Source organism: Myotis daubentonii, chromosome 2, assembly GCF_963259705.1.
Source record: "Myotis daubentonii chromosome 2, mMyoDau2.1, whole genome shotgun sequence".
In the NCBI taxonomy this organism is placed as follows: Eukaryota; Metazoa; Chordata; class Mammalia; order Chiroptera; family Vespertilionidae; genus Myotis; species Myotis daubentonii.
This window is the reverse complement of record NC_081841.1, coordinates 35,753,312-35,770,647: the sequence shown is the minus strand read 5'-3', so window position 1 is coordinate 35,770,647 and position 17,336 is coordinate 35,753,312. Positions and strand designations below refer to the sequence as shown.

The following is a 17,336-nucleotide window of genomic DNA, read 5'->3' as shown; positions in this document are numbered from 1 at the left end:
GCATGGGCTGACAGCATTTCCCCTCATTCGTGCACAATTGTGGGACTGCGTGACCTCTCAGAAAAGTGTCTAGAGAATACAATGTAAAGGCATAAGGTTGTGGCCAGTATTGCCCATTTCCAACGAGCACATGAAATATAATTATATCTCATTAGCGGAAAATCATATCGACAGGTCTGGCCCTCTGTTTTATCATTGTTCACCTATTAGTAAAGGAAAGGATAATTGAAAGCAATAGGTTTACCTCTTGAACTTAACATACGTTACTTATTCCATCAATTATTTTCAAACCATATTCCACGAGACTCATCATTTTGACCAGGCCGCTCAAATGGGGAAAATAATAGTTCCCATTTAGTGCACGCTCACCTACCAGGCCGCAAGTGTTCTCCCACCCGTACAACCTCCGTTCAGAGGTGGGCACTGCTACCTCTGCGCTCCATTTGAGAAAATCGACACATGAATGCTTCGCCCAAGCTCACACAGCCGGTCAGGGGGAACCAGCAGCTGAACCCACGTCTTCCTGACCTTAAAGCCAGAGCACACATCACTCTGCCACCAGGAGCAGGAACATGGAATCACAGGGAACAGGACAGAAACATGCACTGTGTCTATTTCATTACCTTCGGCATGTCTGCGGCCGAATTTCTAAAATACAATAAAAAACACAGGTTACAGAAAAACCCTTAGTGTCGCCATCCAGAATCACAATAGACTCGGAATGTGTTCCTGCTTGATCGCCACTGACAATTCAGGGTGGCTGACCAGGTGTGAACTCAGAGCCAGTGCTGCTACCCAGAGGGCCGTGTCTGGTCAAGAGAGTCTTATTTTGAAGCCTCGTTTTCTGGAAAATCAACAGTCTCGCTATCTCAGCGGTTCTCAACCTGTGGGTCGCGACCCCTTTGCCGGTCGAATGACCCTTTCACAGGAGTCGCCTAAGACCATCCTGCATGTCAGATATTTACATTACGATTCATAACAGTAGCACCATTACAGTTACGAAGTAGCAACAAAAATAATTTCATGGTTGGGTCACAACATGAGGAACTGTATTTAAAGGGCCAGAAGGTTGAGAACCACTGCTCTATCTGAACACATAATTAGGGAAATGGAAATTCTGTTTTGCAAGTGTAAGTGCCAGGAGTAAATGCAAAGTTGTTTGAGGGAACAGCGCCCAAGTGGTGATGCCCGTTTCAGGAGCATGACGGAGGACCCCAAGGGGGATTCCCGCTCAGTAGTGGCCGGTGAGCCAGACCCGGTCCCTGCCTCCCAGGTCTTGCTCCAGCTCTCTGGTCTGCACTGGCCCCTCCCTTCTTGTCCCCTCCGTGGCTACCCGTTTGGCATTCTGATGGATTGACTTCGTTGGCTCCCAACCCTCCCACCTTGTTCCCCAGGCTGAGGCTTGACTCCTAACCCTGGCAGGGCCCGCTCCTTTCTGCACTCCTGGTAACCAAGCTGGTTGGCACTGCCCCAGGACCCCCTCCTGCGACCCACTCAGCCCAACCGATCTGTAAACACAGCTTGCCATGACCAACTCTGCACTCCTCCCCAGGCCTGGCCTCTGAGCACGGTGCCCTGGATGTCACCTCACCAACCCACAGGCTCTAGGACACCTGTGGAGGTCAGCTGGACTAGCGCCAGCCCCAACGTCTCCCTGCCTCGCTCATGCACACTGTGAAGGAAGCAAGATTCTGCGAGGGAGAAATGCCCACCTAGCAAGACTGTCAGGGAGCACGCCCATTGGCAGAGTTTACTGCATCCTGGCACATGGCCAATAGCAATTGTGCCAAGCCCTGCCCCCAGCAGAAATGCCCACCATGTCGCTAAAGACCCTGCCAGACTCCAGGGTTTCCTGCTGTATCAGGAGCACCTGACCATCCTTCATGCTCTCCAGTTCCTCATCTTCCCATGCCTGTGAGGCCAAGAAAGAAATGCATAGGGAGGGTGCCCCTGCCCATAAGAGCGGCACCAATATACGAAAGGCCTCGCAGCGGGATTGGAGGGTATCGGCAACATTATATTCCCCACCTCAAGCAGACAGAGGACCTTCAAATGCTATTGGCTGGGTTAGGAGTTGTCATTCAAGCCTTTTCCTGAAACAGGGTTCAGTTCATAAAGGACTTGGTGGAGGCCTGTAGGAGTCATTCAGAAGAGCAGTGTTCTGTGCTCAGCACTGTCCTAGGCAGTGGGGATACGGCAGTAAATACCTCAGGTGACTCCTCATGGGGCTTCCAACTGGCAGGGGATACAGACACGGAAAAGTCTTGGGAATCTTTCAAGCAGTGGGAGTGTGATGCAGGGAATTATAAGGTACAAAGGAGCTGATAGAAGGAGACAGACCTGGTCTAGGAACTCAGAGGAAGCTTCCTGGAGAAAGCAGTGCTTCAGATGCCACCTGAAGGAGGAGGGGGAGAAAGAGTGTTGGCAGAGGCTGGGGAAGTGGGGGAAAGCATTCCAATCAGTTGGGACAGCATTCGTGAAGGCCCTGAAAAAGCAGAGCATATTTTTAAAATATATAAATTAAAAGAAAGCTAGTATGGTGGAGTATAGAAACAGAGGAAGAGAGATGAGATTAAAGATGTTGGCAGGGGCCAATTCACATACAGTGTCTTCCAGGCCACTGAAGAATTTTTTTTAATATACTTTTATTGATTTCAAAGAAGGGAGAGGGAGAGAGAGACAGAAATATCAGGGAGAGAGAATCATTAATCGGCTGCCTCCTGCACACCCCCGACTGGGGACAGAGCCTGCAAACCCGGGCATGTGCCTTTGACCAAAATCAAACCTGGGACCCTTCAGTTCACAGGTTGACGCTCTATCCACTGAGCCAAACTGGCTTGGGCAAGAATTTTTATTTTTATTTTAACCTAATGGCAATGGGAAACAAAGGGTTTTGATCTAGAGGGTGACATGGACAGAAAAACTGATCTGGTCATAATATAGGATTGAATTAGGTGTGACGAAGGGAGAAGGTGGGCACACACAGTAGATATCAGGCGTGAGATGTCTGTGGTCAACTCAACCTCAGCTCCACTGACTTCTATGCTCGGCTCTCATCACAGGCGAGAAGCTGGGGAATGACATTTTCCATGCTCCCTTGCCCACGGGGCTCCAGCTTAGATTGTGCCAACGAGAAGCCCTGGTGCCAGATGTGGAAAGTGGAAGCAACACGCCATATTTCTCCAGTGGCAGCTGCAGCTGTGTGCAGATGTGAGGTTGACAGTGGCTTCCAGGCAAGCTCCTGCAAGTCAGCCTCTTCAGCAAGGCAGGCGGCTGAGCTCAATGGTACTCAGGTTTCCCTGAAACATCTGACTCTCAAAATTTCCTGAAAGTCAGCAGCAGTTCTTCCCAACCTTGATTCCCCCAGCTTATGGGTCCAAAGTTATGTATGCTCCTGATCCCCTCTGTCAAACCCTTCCTACTTGAAATATCTAGAGCGGTTTCTGCTTTCCTTACCAAACGCCAACTGTTAGAGGCAGGTAAGACATTCTTACAGTATTGGGGGTGAGAAGTTAACAGGGCTTAGTCTAGAGCAGCCGTGGGCAAACTACGGCCCGCGGGCCGGATCCGACCCATTTGAAATGAATATAACTAAAAAAAAAAAAAAAGACCGTACCCTTTTATGTAATGATGTTTACTTTGAATTTATATGAGTTCACACAAACACTCCATCCATGCTTTTGTTCCGGCCCTCCGGTCCAGTTTAAGAACCCATTGTGGCCCTAGAGTCAAAAAGTTTGCCCACCCCTGGTCTAAAGTGTCGGCAGTGAGGATGGAAAAAAAGAGATGGATTTAATGTATATTTAAGAAGTGGAACCTACAACATATTGCTATGAATTAGATGGGGCAGTGAGGCACATGAAGGGGTCAAGAATGACTGTCATGTTTGTGGTTTTTAGGTCAGGCAAACTTGATACCTTTGCCATCCGGTTCATGTAGCTAGAAGAGCCATGAATATCAGGCTACCCAAGTTGCCAGCATTGCTAGTCCCCTTTCCAGATTCAAAGGCGGAGACCAAAGAAGAGCGATGGAAGTCAACAGTGTGAGAGTGAGGCAGAGGTTTCCTTCTGCAGGACATGAAATTCTATATCCTAGAGCTTGTGAGCCATTTTAATGAGTTATTATCATTTTCAGAACTGCTCCAGAGCAGAGAAAATTAGTTCAACCAAGTTCTGTCCAAATCTTCTCCCCAAAGAAATGTGCTAGGGCAATGGCCACCCAGCTGGAGTCAGGGTGAGGGCTGAGGTTGGGGATGGAGCAGGAGCTTCTTACTAGAGACTGTAGAGGGTATGGAGCACCAAGGGAGCAAACCAACTTACAATCCACAGGGCAGAGCTTACATTCAAATACCAAACAAAGTTCAAACACTGAGCCACGAGAAGATCACAGTGTGTGTGATGGAGGCTGGCAGATCTGTAGACAGAGCAGATCAACAATATATAAAATGAGTATGTTTTTGAGGGGGTGGGTGTTGAAAAGGCATTCCCGCCATCATCAGGCAGTTAAGGCAAATTGGGAAAGGGTAATGATGGTATAGACAGCCTATGGGAGCAGGGTGGAGGGCATTTTCCTTGCCCATCTTTCCATCCAGGGGTATTTGGATTATAGCAGGACAAGGCTTACCCAGGTTGAGGTCACTGCATTTCCTGGAATAATTACTACAGAAGCATAACTGTACGTGTATCTCAAATGTACCCATGTACTGCCTTTGGAACATGAAATGGCTTTAGGACAACTACTCATCCTTCTTGGTGATCTCTCCTCTTTGAGAAAGTATGACCCGTTAAATTGTAAGGTCCTTGAAGATAAGGAGTCCCTAATGCCCATCACAGTACATCTAAAAGCACAGTAAATATTCATTTAATGGACAAGGACTGAATAGCAGATTCCAAGACACTGGACAGTTTTGTCCAGTGAGCTAACCACAATCTTTATCCTTGTGTCCATCTGTAGAAACATACATCCAGAATTTCAACTCTAATATCAGGAACACCACTCCACCACTAGAATGGGAGCAAGAATGCCCCCTCCCACCATCCTCCTCATCTCTAACCAGCCTCTGGCAAAGGCTCCCATCACCTGAGGGGCTTTACCAAGGGAGGTGAAAGGCTTCAGGGGCCGAGAGGAGAAGGTGACTGCTAGAACCCTAGACTCCTGCAGGTGACAGCACCCAGCAGCACACCTCATGCGGTAGGTTCCCTATCGCCTGGCTTCGCTATTTACTACGTGGCAAAGACAAGTTCCCTAAAGTTTCCAAACCTGAGTTGTCCACCCATGAAGTGAGATTATGGTGCCTAGTTCAAAGAATTAAAAGAACTAAACCATCTTCCTACAATGCCTGCCTGAATACCTGTCCACACTAAAGTGCTCCCAGATGCATTCTCTTCTGGAATTCGCCTCTGGATTCTAGTCTCAGGAATTGGCCCCTCTGCTCCCATGCTATTGCACTCACCTGCCTCTTCTCTCCTCCTCTATCTACTCCAGAACCCAACTCAACCACAAAGCTCTTCTCCTCATCCTCTGACCCTAAAGCTATTGTAGGCTCAGCCATGTGGCCTGAAGTAGAGGGAGAACAAAATCCTAGCTACAGTCAGGTGGGAACTGTCAGAGAGTGTGTTTCTGTTGGTAGTTGCTCTCTTCAGCTCAAATGGCAGGGCAGAAGGCACAGCCACAGACACAGAACAAACAGAGGACAGATGCTGCCACATAAAAAGGAAGACAATCATTTCCCAGAAAACATGCAGTTGCAATTTGCATTCTACAAGAAGAAGAGCAAACCTTGTTGAATTCCCTCCCTAAGCAGATTTCTGCAATTATTAGAACTGAAAAAAATACAGATTTAAAAAGCATGTGCTTAAGGAGTTAGTTAAGTTTGTGCAATTGCAGATGGAAAGACTGAAATCGGTATTAAATACCCTCATACAATAAAAGGGCATTGCCAACACATATGGCATAGTTGGGGGAAAGACCCAGTGATGAAAAAAAGAAGAGGACCTGAACAAGCCATTTCCTTTCATCGGACCACCACCCAGATAGCTAGTGCCAACTCAATGTCTGTTCTCTGCTCCCCCTTGACTGAAAAAACCCTACGTTGTTGAGGGAGCCTCATCGAGGAAACTCTATTTTTCGCCCCCAAGGAATAGGATTGGAGATAATATGTAATCCGAAGTCACTGGGTGGAACTTATAGAAAAGCTCTTTATGGGAGACGTGTTCAGCTAGTGGCACCCTTTTATCCTTCCGGGCAGGAGCTCCAGCAGCCATCTGATGACCAGCAGGCCATCTTGAGGGTGGATGGTGGAGAGTGGAGCAAAAAATTAGAAGTGTGGAACACGAACATCCTTCTGTCTCTTGTAGATAAAAACTCCAGAAGCTCTGAGCATATGGTAAGTTCAGGACCATCCAAGTGAGTGTTTGTGATGATCACATAAATACAAAAACACACTGATTTCAGCAGTGAAACTCATTTCCTGTACTTAACTTCGTCTGTTCCTTAGTGCTGTGCAAACACTAAGTATATCAATGTCTTGAGCAGTGTTACATAAATGTAAAATGTGATTCGTGTATATGTTTACCACCATAAAAACACATTCGTTTGTAGTCTACCAAGACTTAAGCTCTTTGACAAATTAAACAGGGATACTTGTACTGTTCCTGGTAACTGTCTGTAACTGGAAAACCCAACCTTCTATTCGGGGATTTTAACTCTTGTATCTTCAGCAAATAGCATTATCAATATTTTAAAGTCAGATTTGACTTCTGGTGAGTAGCAGCTGGTTCTGCCTTCCTCTTAAGAACCTTCTATGAGGTGGCCTTCTTTCGGTGGTGTGCCCGACAACACTAACCTCCCCGCCTGGAAGCAGTGTGCATACCCAGAAAAGGGATTCCAAGGGGAGCTTTCACACATCCCTGATCTATCATCCCGCTCTGTCCAGCCCTCACTCTGCATCCCACCATGATTTTAGCATCAACCCAAAATGTTCTTTTAGATTTTTATAAATTCCACTTAATGGGGTACATTCTTCTTTTGGGTGAAATCGATGTAGACTGTGTGTAAATTCTTGTCCGCCACGCCAAAAAGAGGTGATTAAGAAAGGCATTTGCTGCCTGTCTGGCGTGGCTCAGTGGTTGAGTGTCGACCTATGAACCAGGAGGTCATGGTTCAATTCCCAGTCAGGGCACATGCCCGTGTTATGGCCTTGGTCCCTAGTGTGGGGTGTGCAGTATGCAGCTGATCAATGATTCTCTCATATCATTGATGTTTCTCTCTCTTTCTCCCTCTCTGATATAAATAAAAATATTTAACAATAAAAAAGGCATCTGCCCATTTGATGGGACATTTTCACAGCAGTACAGGCAGGAGGCTCCACAACCCTGGGCAGATCTGGGGCCTCTGAGGCCACAAGAGCTGCACAGTTAGTTTGAATCAGACCCAGGGTCCTAAACACCCTCGTCACCTCATCCCTCTAGGACAGCGGAAGGGCTTGCAAAATCCAAAAGAGGCAGAAAGCCTCTCTTCTCTTGGAAACGAATCCTCTCAGGAGAGTTCTGTTTCTATTGGAAATCCAAGACTTTGCAAGCAAACATGATAAGACTTTCCAAAGTCACTAGATGAATATGAGTGCAGGGCTTAGGATACTTAGGTGGGTTGAGGGGAGGGAGGTGAGAACTGGGATAAGTGTTCCCTTTCATTAGAGTCTCTATAGGTAATGATTTCCCTACTTAACCAAAGAAAGGCAATGGAAGCTGCTTCTCCCTCGCCTATTAAAAGGAGAAAGATGGGTATCTTTAATTGAAAGCAAGGCATCACAACATTCTTTAATTATAGGCTCGAAGAGGCTTTGAGCTCATCTTGTATCTTCTTGGCTTTCAGCAGGATAGCATTAAACCTTCCTAAAAAGATAAGACTCAACCTATTTTTAAACACACCCAAAGAGGGTATCTGTCTTCTGTTCCTTTGTGAGACCAGGAATTTTTTCTTTTCCCTTTTCTAACCTCACAAGTGAACATTCCCTATTACTAACCTGAGCCTTCACATTAGAATTTGGCTTGGTTTGCTCAGTGGAAATGGTGACCAACTGGTCACCATTAGCCTTTTCTAAACTGTACTTCCATCTGCCCCTCTATATGAAATTATAACAATTAAATAGGAATTAAATCAATAAATTTGGAGCTAGATGCCGACTGACTCATTCATTGACAAAAGACTGTCATCCTTCTTTTTCTCATATCCTTTTCTTTCTCTGCTGTCAGCTCCAATGCTGTTTCTCCCTTCCCCATCTCTCTTCCAAATTGCACACGTGCACACACACATACATTACAACACATGTGCACATTCACACTCTGATAAATTTAGAAAACACCCCTTGGATAGCTGACCTTGGCCTCCACTGGTCACAGCAAGGGGTAATGGTAAAAGGCACAGACTCGGGAGCCCACTGTCATGGCTTAAATCATGGCTCTGGGTTCTTGGGCACATTTTGTAACCTCCCTATCTCTCTACTTTCTCATCTATAGAATGGAGACAATAATAGTATCTATCTTATAGGGCTGTGGAAAAGGTTAATGAGTTAATTACATAAAAGGCCTTTAGAATGGTGTCTAGTGCTCCAATTGCAAATGCTATATAGTTGTTAGCTGCTTGAAGCAAAGGGACATTTGGAGGCATTAGACTATGCTTGATATTCCAGAAGGCATGAGCTGGAGAAAGAAAAGGAGTAGGACTCAAGTTTAAGGGTAGTGGATAAGAAGGAGTCATCAAGGTGAAAGATTTTAAAAAAAAAAAAAGACAAAAAGCAAGTAAGAGATAGAACAAAATTACAGGGAAAGAGGAACAGCAGACATTTATCTTAACAGGAAATGTAGAAAGAGAAAAACATTAGGGAAAAGAAAAAGGGAGACAAGAGTAGAAAGACAGACATGAAAAAGAAAGACAGAAAAAAAAATGACTGAGAATTTTAGAAAAAGATGCCATTTAAATTAGAAAAGGCTCCATTTACAGTTTGAGCTGGGTATCAGGAAAAGGATTGGAAGAGAAAACAAAAATGTTGGATATAGAAGCAGGGAAACTCAGGACAAAAGTGATAGGGGGGAGGAGATACAAGTGATAACATAAAAAGACTCCTTTGCATCAACAGGCCTCTGTGACCGTGTATCATGGGAAGCTTCTTCAAAAATGAACACGTCCATAACCCACTAGGCTTCTTTCTCTATCTTGCCTATTTTAACTTGCTTCCGAGTCTGCCACAGACTTAGTCATAAGGTCTGTCCTGATCAGATCGATGTCTGCCCTCTGTCTTGTCTACTCCACCCAACAAGGCCCAGATGCAGTGATCAGTCTTCATTGCATTTTCACTAAATACTCAAGCCATCCAGTGAAAATTTAGCTCCGGAGAAAATATTTACACCCTCTTCCTTCTCCAAACATTTACAAACCTCTAAGGGAAACTGGTATTTTAATTTTTTAATTTTCATCTTAACGGCATTCTTTCCATTCCCACCACTCTGGCTTTTTTTGGTCAATTTAGAACGAGAACAAAATGATACAATACTGCAGGGATAGGCCACTTTCAGAGCTCCAAACAGCCCTTCCCACCAAAAGGAATTCATCACCCAAGCCCTTGGAAACAAGAGAAAGGCTAGATTGAGGTTTAAAATAAAATCCGTTTTTTTTAAAAAAAAACACTTTTTCTTTTAAGTGTTATTAAATTGTCTGTTGGTGCAAAATAAGTCCCCCTATTGGAGGAAGTCGAGCGACCTTAAAAGGCCCTCTAAAGTGGACGGACCGCGAGCGTCTCCTGACGCCGGGGTGAGCTTGGGCCGCCGCCGGAATCACGAAGCCAGACGCGGCGCGCGCCTCCGCCCCGGACTCGGGAGACTGCGGCAGCGCGCACCGCGGCCGCGGCCGGGCGGCTCCGGGAGGCCGGGAGGAGACGCGACTCCCGCAGACACGTGACCGCCCAGCCGCCGCTTCCCGCGACCCAGATCTGTCCCCGGAACCCGCGCCCGGCGGGGCGAGCCGAGGGACACGTAGCGACAGCTCCAGCCCCCGCCGCGCCCGGGTGCGTGTGCGTGTGCATTCGGCGTACTTCTCTTGGTTCACGTGCCACTGGCAATAATGACTGTTTCGGGGGAACACCCAGGAGAACGTGGGCACAGGAAGGAAAGACCTCTGGTTTTAGTTCTATCCACATGCATCTCCATCCCACTCCCGCAGACCCAAGTAGCGGCACTGGGGCTTAGACCTGGGATTCCCGCAGGATTTGCTTGCCCTTGGCCTCCAAGGCCCTTTGCCGCTGGCCGGCGTCAGTGCGCATCCCCGCACCTCCCGGTAACTCTCACTGGCAGTGAGTCACGTTCCCGGGCTGGCCCGGGGGAAAAGGTAAGCCCGGCTCCCGCTGGCCCGTGCTTCCTCTCGGAGTCGCCCCGGCTGCAGGGGGAGCGAGCGCGCCCGCCCGCGCGCGCGCGCACCGGGTTCCCCGCGCAGTGATGTGGCAGCCGCGGCAGGTCGGATCACGTTGCTGGCCCTGTGCTGGTACCCGTTTGAGACAGGATTAAGGAGGGAGGCTTCGGAGGTGCCAGCGGTAGTAAACGTGGGCTCCGCACGCTCCCGGCGTCGCTTATCGCACGAAGGGGGGAGGGGAGAGGAAGCTCGCAGCGCCACCCCGGGCGCGGAGGGGCGACGGAGTTCAGCGGCGTGTGATAATGCTGCATAGCTTTTCCGCGGTGGCCCCTCTCGTGCCACCCTCTCTCCCCCCCTCCCTCCCTGCCGCGCTCCTCCGGGAGCACCAGAGGCCCCAAACGTCGTCATCTGCTGCTGTGATTAGTGGCACTGCAATTCCGGCTGCTGCGGGAAGTTTGGGTGGCCCAGGGACACTGTCGCCAAAAGACTCTTGGATTGCGACATTCTGACCCAGTGACATTTTGATTTATCTTAAGTCTTTATGGGGGAAGATTTCAAGTGGTCTCTTTTCGGGGCAACCTCCAACCAAGGCCAAGGGGTCCCCCAGGCCACTGGGCGGTGTGCAAACAAGTCTCCAAAATTTCCTTCGGGACTGAAGTTTACCCACCGCGAATTCTCTTTCTCTTTCCTTTCTCTGGTCCAAACCAACAGCGCAGTCGGTGGAAAAGCAAAAAGCCACGTTCACGTTCCTGCACCGTAATGACGGATGGACTGAGGGAGTCACATTTCCGAGCTGAGGAAGCCCTAGCTGCCCCGCACCCCCCCCCCGCCCCCACCGCCACCCCCGGCACCCCTCTTCCTCCCCCAGCTGACTGCAGCGCCTTTGGGAAGATGAATAGCTTGGCTGAAGTTGTTTTTCCTTTCCGGTGGCCCTGATCAGGTGTCCCCGCCCCCTCCCGCCGCTCGCTTTCCCTCGCAGACTTCTCCCGACGCCCCCTCCCGGCCCGGCCCCTCCCCTCCCGCCCCCCTCCGGGCTAGACCGCGGATGGTACGTTCCGCACGTGAGCTGGGTGCTGGTCTGGCCGGCGACGCGCGTGCCCTGTGGCCAAACACTGCCCGGAGTGAGAGCAAACTACCAGCGCTGAGGGGCCGGCGGGAGTGTGGGTTCGTGTGTATGCGTCTGTGTGCAGGAGAGCGAGCGCGGTGGTAGGGGGACCAACTGCTTCACACTTTCAACACTGCACTGAAGAGGGAGAGCGAGAGACTGGAGACGCACAGATCCCCCCAAGATCTCTCAAAGCTACCGTCCCACAGATTATAGAACAGGACCCCCCAAAAAACGAAACAGAGGAAAACGGACAGCGGTTGGACATGGACGAAGGAATTCCTCATTTGCAAGAGAGACAGTTACTGGAACATAGAGATTTTATAGGGTAAGGTGCACGCACCCTTGCGAATATCTGGGCTTCAGTTTGATTTTTTTTTTTTTTCTTCTCAAAGTGGTATGGAGCGGGCGAGGGCAGAGCCCCTCCCGAATGGGTGCCTGATGCTGATTTCTGTTTTGCAGCCTGGACTATTCCTCTTTGTATATGTGTAAACCCAAAAGGAGCATGAAGCGAGACGATAGCAAGGTAAGAGTAAGTTTCCGATGTTCCCTGTAACCTGCCTGGATAGTTAATTAGGGCCATTGATTTCACAGCGAAGCTCTGCCAGCAAATATATTCCAGCCCTTGAGCTTCCCCAACTGTGAATTTTAAGTGGTTTGCTGGATACTCTCAGGGGGAGATTACACATCATACCTGAATTTAAATTTCATTTCAGAACAGTCCAGGGGAAAGAGGTTTCCTGGGCATAGTTTATCACAGTGTGTGTTTTGGGTGGTGGGGGTTATTGTTATATCCAGTAAGCGAATGTTTATCTTAGTGTTTTCTCTCTTCCATGACTCTCACATATTAAGGATACCTATAAATTACCGCATAGATTGATAGAAAAGAAAAGAAGAGACCGGATTAATGAATGCATTGCTCAGCTGAAAGATTTACTGCCTGAACATCTGAAGTTGACAGTAAGATGCACATTTTCCTTCTTTGCTGCTCTCCAAGGGCTTGTTAATCGCCTGGTACTTACTACCCCCAGAGATATAAGAATAAATGTAGATATCAGATGCCTTACAAGTTGTGCTATAGTGTAGAGTTTCCCACAAACTCAGGAGTAGGTGCTCATAACTGAAGGGGGGAAATCATGTATAGCCTATCTCGTGGAAAGCGCAAGAAGTATAGGAATAGTGTTTGCTTAAGTCGCTGTGCTGAATGGAGAGGCAATCAAGCCAAATGTGTGTTTTTAAGTAACCAAATGCCCCGTTCTCTTTTGCACCAATGCAGACGCTGGGGCATCTGGAGAAAGCGGTAGTCTTGGAATTAACTTTGAAACACTTAAAAGCTTTAACAGCCTTAACCGAGCAGCAGCATCAGAAGATAATTGCTCTACAGAATGGTAAGTCAGTCCAGGGAGGCCGGCGGCCCACGGAGGAGCAGTGTTAGGCTCATTCCCCACCCCCACCTCCTTCCGCGGACCCACGAGCGCACTCTCATTTGTGAAATTGCTTAGACTTTCCCTTCATTGGAAAGTGCCCATTTCCTGAAGCATCCTAGAGGCTTTCAGCAGAACTCAGAGGAATAAAAAAAAATTTTTTTTTTTTTAAGTGGCGGTTGCACCCTCTTCACTTGGGTTTTTCAGTTGGGAGTAGAGCGCCCCCCTGCTCCCCACCCCCGCCACCGCCTCCTCCCCCCCGCCCCCCTCCTCTGCAACCGGTGGATTATATCACTGGAATACAGAGGAAAAACCAAGATCACTTTAGTCAGTGCAGGGCCCACGTGATAAGCAGATGTTTGAACGTCGGTGTTTTTTCTTCTTGCCTCCATTCCTCTGTCCCCTACCCCACCCCCTCCTCATCCTAGGGGAGCGATCTCTGAAATCGCCCATTCAGTCCGACTTGGACGCGTTCCACTCGGGATTTCAAACATGCGCCAAAGAAGTCTTGCAATACCTCTCCCGGTTTGAGAGCTGGACGCCCAGGGAGCCGCGGTGCGTCCAGCTGATCAACCACTTGCACGCCGTGGCCACCCAGTTCTTGCCCACCCCCCAGCTGTTGACTCCACAGGTCCCCCTGAGCCAAGGCACCGGGGCGTCCTCGGCCGCCGCCCCCGCCGGGTCCAAGGCCGCCCCCTGCCTGGAGCGCACGGGGCAGAAGCTGGAGCCCCTCGCCCACTGCGTGCCGGTCATCCAGCGGACTCAGCCCGGCGCCGAGCTCGCGGCCGAGCACGACACGGACACCGACAGCGGCTACGGCGGCGAGGCCGAGGCCCGGCCGGACCGCGAGAAGGGCCACGGCGCGGGGGCGAGCCGCGTCACCATCAAGCAGGAGCCCCCCGGGGAGGACTCGCCGGCGCCCAAGAGGATGAAGCTGGATTCCGGGGGCGGGGCGGCGGCCGCGCTCCTGGGGCCCGACCCCGCCGCCGCCGCCGCCGCGCTGCTGAGACCCGACGCCGCCCTGCTCAGCTCCCTGGTGGCGTTCGGCGGAGGCGGGGGCGCGCCCTTCGCGCAGCCCGCGGCCGCCGCGGCCCCCTTCTGCCTGCCGTTCTACTTCCTCTCGCCCTCGGCCGCCGCCGCCGCCTACATGCAGCCCTTCCTGGACAAGAGCGGCCTGGAGAAGTACCTGTACCCGGCGGCGGCCGCCGCCCCGTTCCCCCTGCTGTACCCCGGCATCCACGCCCCGGCGGCCGCCGCCGCCGCCGCCGCCGCTGCCGCCGCCGCCGCCGCCTTCCCCTGCCTGTCCTCGGTGTTGTCGCCCCCTCCCGAGAAGGCGGGCGCCGCCGCCGCCGCGACCCTGCTGCCGCACGAGGTGGCCCCCCCGGGGGCGCGGCACCCCCCGCACCCGCACGGCCGCACCCACCTGCCCTTCGCCGGCCCCCGCGAGCACGGGAAGCCGGAGAGCTCTGCTCAGGAAGATCCCTCGCAGCCGGGAAAGAAAGCCCCCTGAGTCCTGGCGCTCCTTTCCTAGAAAGGACGGAGGTTCACGCGGAATAATCCTATTAATACGTTAAAACACCCTTAGCATTTTAAAGGGAGGAAGTGTGATAGATGCACGCCGGGCTTTAAAAACAAGCAGGTGTTTTGTGTACATTTGGAGTTCCTGTTTTTGCTCATCTTTCACCACCCCACCCTCCACACACTAACATCTCTTCCCCACCAGCTGTAAAAGAACCTCTGCGCTAGATACTCTTTTTTTAAAAAAAAAGAACGCCCCCAAATAAGTTTTGCCTTCCCTTAGGCCTGTTTCATTATCTTTTAAAATACCCTGATTCTCTAGGAAGTCAGAAGGGTCCGCTCCGTGGTGAGCCAATTGAACCAGGGTGGGAAGGGGGGGCAGGGGGTGGGGGGACGTGGCCAAGGAGCTGACGTGGAACCGCAGAGTTATCTGTCAGTGACTCAAAGCTGTCCTGGCTGCTTCAGGAGGCTTTCCGCAAACAGAATGGTCTTTCAGAGTTGAGTTTACTCTTCAGTATTTTGTAATGTTTAGCTTTTTATTAAAAGACGTTATTTTTCGAAGAGGAAGAGGAGAGGATGCAGTTGCAACCTATTCTGAAGTGGTTTGAATGGCATCCCTTAGTAACTTGCACTTGTTTAAACGGACGCGGAGTTGGGCCATTGTCAGAACTAAGTCAGGGAAGTGCATGGGTGAGGAAGGCCAGAATCATTCTTAGTACATTGGCTGGCACTTTAAGAAACTGACCATGAATCAATAGACTCATCTTCATTATATAAATACTTACATAGAGAGAGAGAGCATCTATTCCCACCCTGCATTATTTCATCCATCCTGTTCCTAAGTTTTTATAATCTTGCTGTAAAAAAAAAAAAAAAAAAAAAGAATGTGCACTGAATCTTAAAACATACAAACAAAACAAAAAAAAAGTCCAAAATGCTTTGTCCGATATTCTGTTAGATCACAGAAGTGGAGGAAAGCATTGAACTAGTCAGTTTTCATGGGAAATGCTGTAAAGATTTGAATGAAGTCCTGTGAGGCCTTCCTCTCTCCAAGTCTATGTATTTTCTGGAGACCAAACCAGATACCAGATAATCACAAAGAAAGCTTTTTTAATAAGGCTTAAACCAAGACCTTGTCTAGATATTTTTAGTTTGTTGCCAAGGTAGCACTGTGAGAAATCTCACTTGAATGTTATGTAAGGGGTGAGACACAACAGTCTGACTGTGAGTGAAGAAAATATCTGGGTCTTTTAGTCAGTTTGGTGCATTTGCTGCTGCTGTTGCTACTGTTTGCCTCAAACGCTGTGTTTAAACAACGTTAAACTCTTAGCCTACAAGGTGGCTCTTATGTACATAGTTGTTAATATATTCAATTAATGATGTCTGACATGCTATTTTTGTAGGGAGAAAATATGTGCTAATGATATTTTGCGTTAAAATATCTTTTGGGGAGGATTCGCTGAAAAGTTGCACTTTTGTTACAATGCTTATGCTTGGTACAAGCTTATGCTGTCTTAAATTATTTAAAAAAAAATAAATACTGTCTGCAAGAAACCAGCTGGTTTAGAAAAATTTAGTATGTGAAGATAAACTACAAGTTACCTTGATATTCTAGTATTTTCAGCACTCCATAAATTCTATTACGTAAATATTGCCACACTATTTTGTGATCTTAAAATTCTTACCAAGGAATAAAAACTTTAATATGCAATATGAGATTGTCTAATAATTAAAAAGACATAATGGATGCTCGATTAGTTTTAAAATGTCTATGAATACAGGGGTGAAAGTCATCCCGTTTCTCAAATATACAACTTTGTCATTGGCATGATATCACACGTTTCCAATCTCTTGCGAGCCTACAGGCTCTGGCTGTGTTTACCTGCTTGTTCCCAATGTATCGTAATGAAAAGTGCAAAAGAAACAACTACCAATAACTTGTGTGGTTTGTTTATGTTAGACCCAACTCGCTAGTGTTTTTGTGATTGGTGAATTTTTTCACTTCTCATCTTTGACACCAGATAGCCGCTGTTGTAAAGATCTGGTCTGTCTCCCTTTCCCTGGGGCCTGTATAAATATGCTACCACTTAGGGGTGCTGCATTCCTCAGTGTATGTGAGCTCCTTAACCTTCATCAACTAATTCTCTTGTGGGACTTCATCATGGAATTCAAATAACAAGTCACTTCTAGATTTTTCTCAATTTAAAATCAAATTTGTGATCTGATACCAACTGTGTGACGGGTTGTCAATTTTTAGTTTCAATAATGTTCTTTACCAACCCCTTGATTTTTGAAAGGTGTTGAAATAATAGTCAAAATTTATGAGAGGTAGAAAGAGTGCTCCCTCTGCTGACTTTATGACAGCAGAACTGCAAGTCATAGAAAGTGGAGCCAGAAGGAACCTCAGAGATGAGTTTGTCCAGCCCCCTGCATTTTATAATAGGAGGGAAAAGAAGCCCAGAGATAGCAAGTAGCTCCCAAAGTCACACACTTACCTGGAGCCAGCATCAGGGGCCAGATAACGTTGTATCCCCTTGTCAGCAAACCCACCAGCTGTATGCATCTTGAACCAAATAAATTGAATTTGGGCAGTATTCATGAAATGTCATGAATAACCTACAGGAACAGATGAAATAAAAATTAGAAATCCAGGATGATAAAATGTTCCGGCATTTGTATAACTTTCATATAATAAAAAACCTTAGGGTTGGACCAGATATTCTAGGGTTAGTTTAGTCCAAATGTATATATACCTGCAATGGTGAAATTTTAGCCAAGTTTCGTATGTGGGATTTTTCAATTTAAGACAAATACGAATCTTGAGTCAACAGTTCCTTCTTACATACAGTATTACACCAATCAAGTTTACATACATATATTCCTCAGCA

The 17,336-nt window shown here is 48.3% G+C and overlaps 1 protein-coding gene across 2 annotated transcripts; it reads left to right on the top strand.

Annotated features, from left to right (window-relative positions):
• Positions 1 to 11,345: 11,345 nt before the first annotated feature.
• On the top strand, positions 11,346 to 16,607 carry BHLHE41 (basic helix-loop-helix family member e41). 2 transcript variants are annotated; one of them, XM_059682408.1, is made up of 5 exons: positions 11,356 to 11,834; positions 11,969 to 12,032; positions 12,359 to 12,466; positions 12,783 to 12,894; positions 13,359 to 16,607. In XM_059682408.1, the coding sequence occupies exons 1-5, from the start codon at positions 11,773 to 11,775 to the stop codon at positions 14,438 to 14,440; spliced, it is 1,428 nt and encodes a 475-aa protein (XP_059538391.1). In that variant the 5' UTR covers positions 11,356 to 11,772; the 3' UTR covers positions 14,441 to 16,607. The 2 variants fall into 2 exon arrangements, with proteins under 2 accessions (XP_059538392.1, XP_059538391.1); XM_059682409.1 differs by lacking the exon at positions 12,359 to 12,466 and having other exon boundaries at positions 11,346 to 11,834.
• The last annotated feature ends 729 nt before the right edge of the window (positions 16,608 to 17,336 follow it).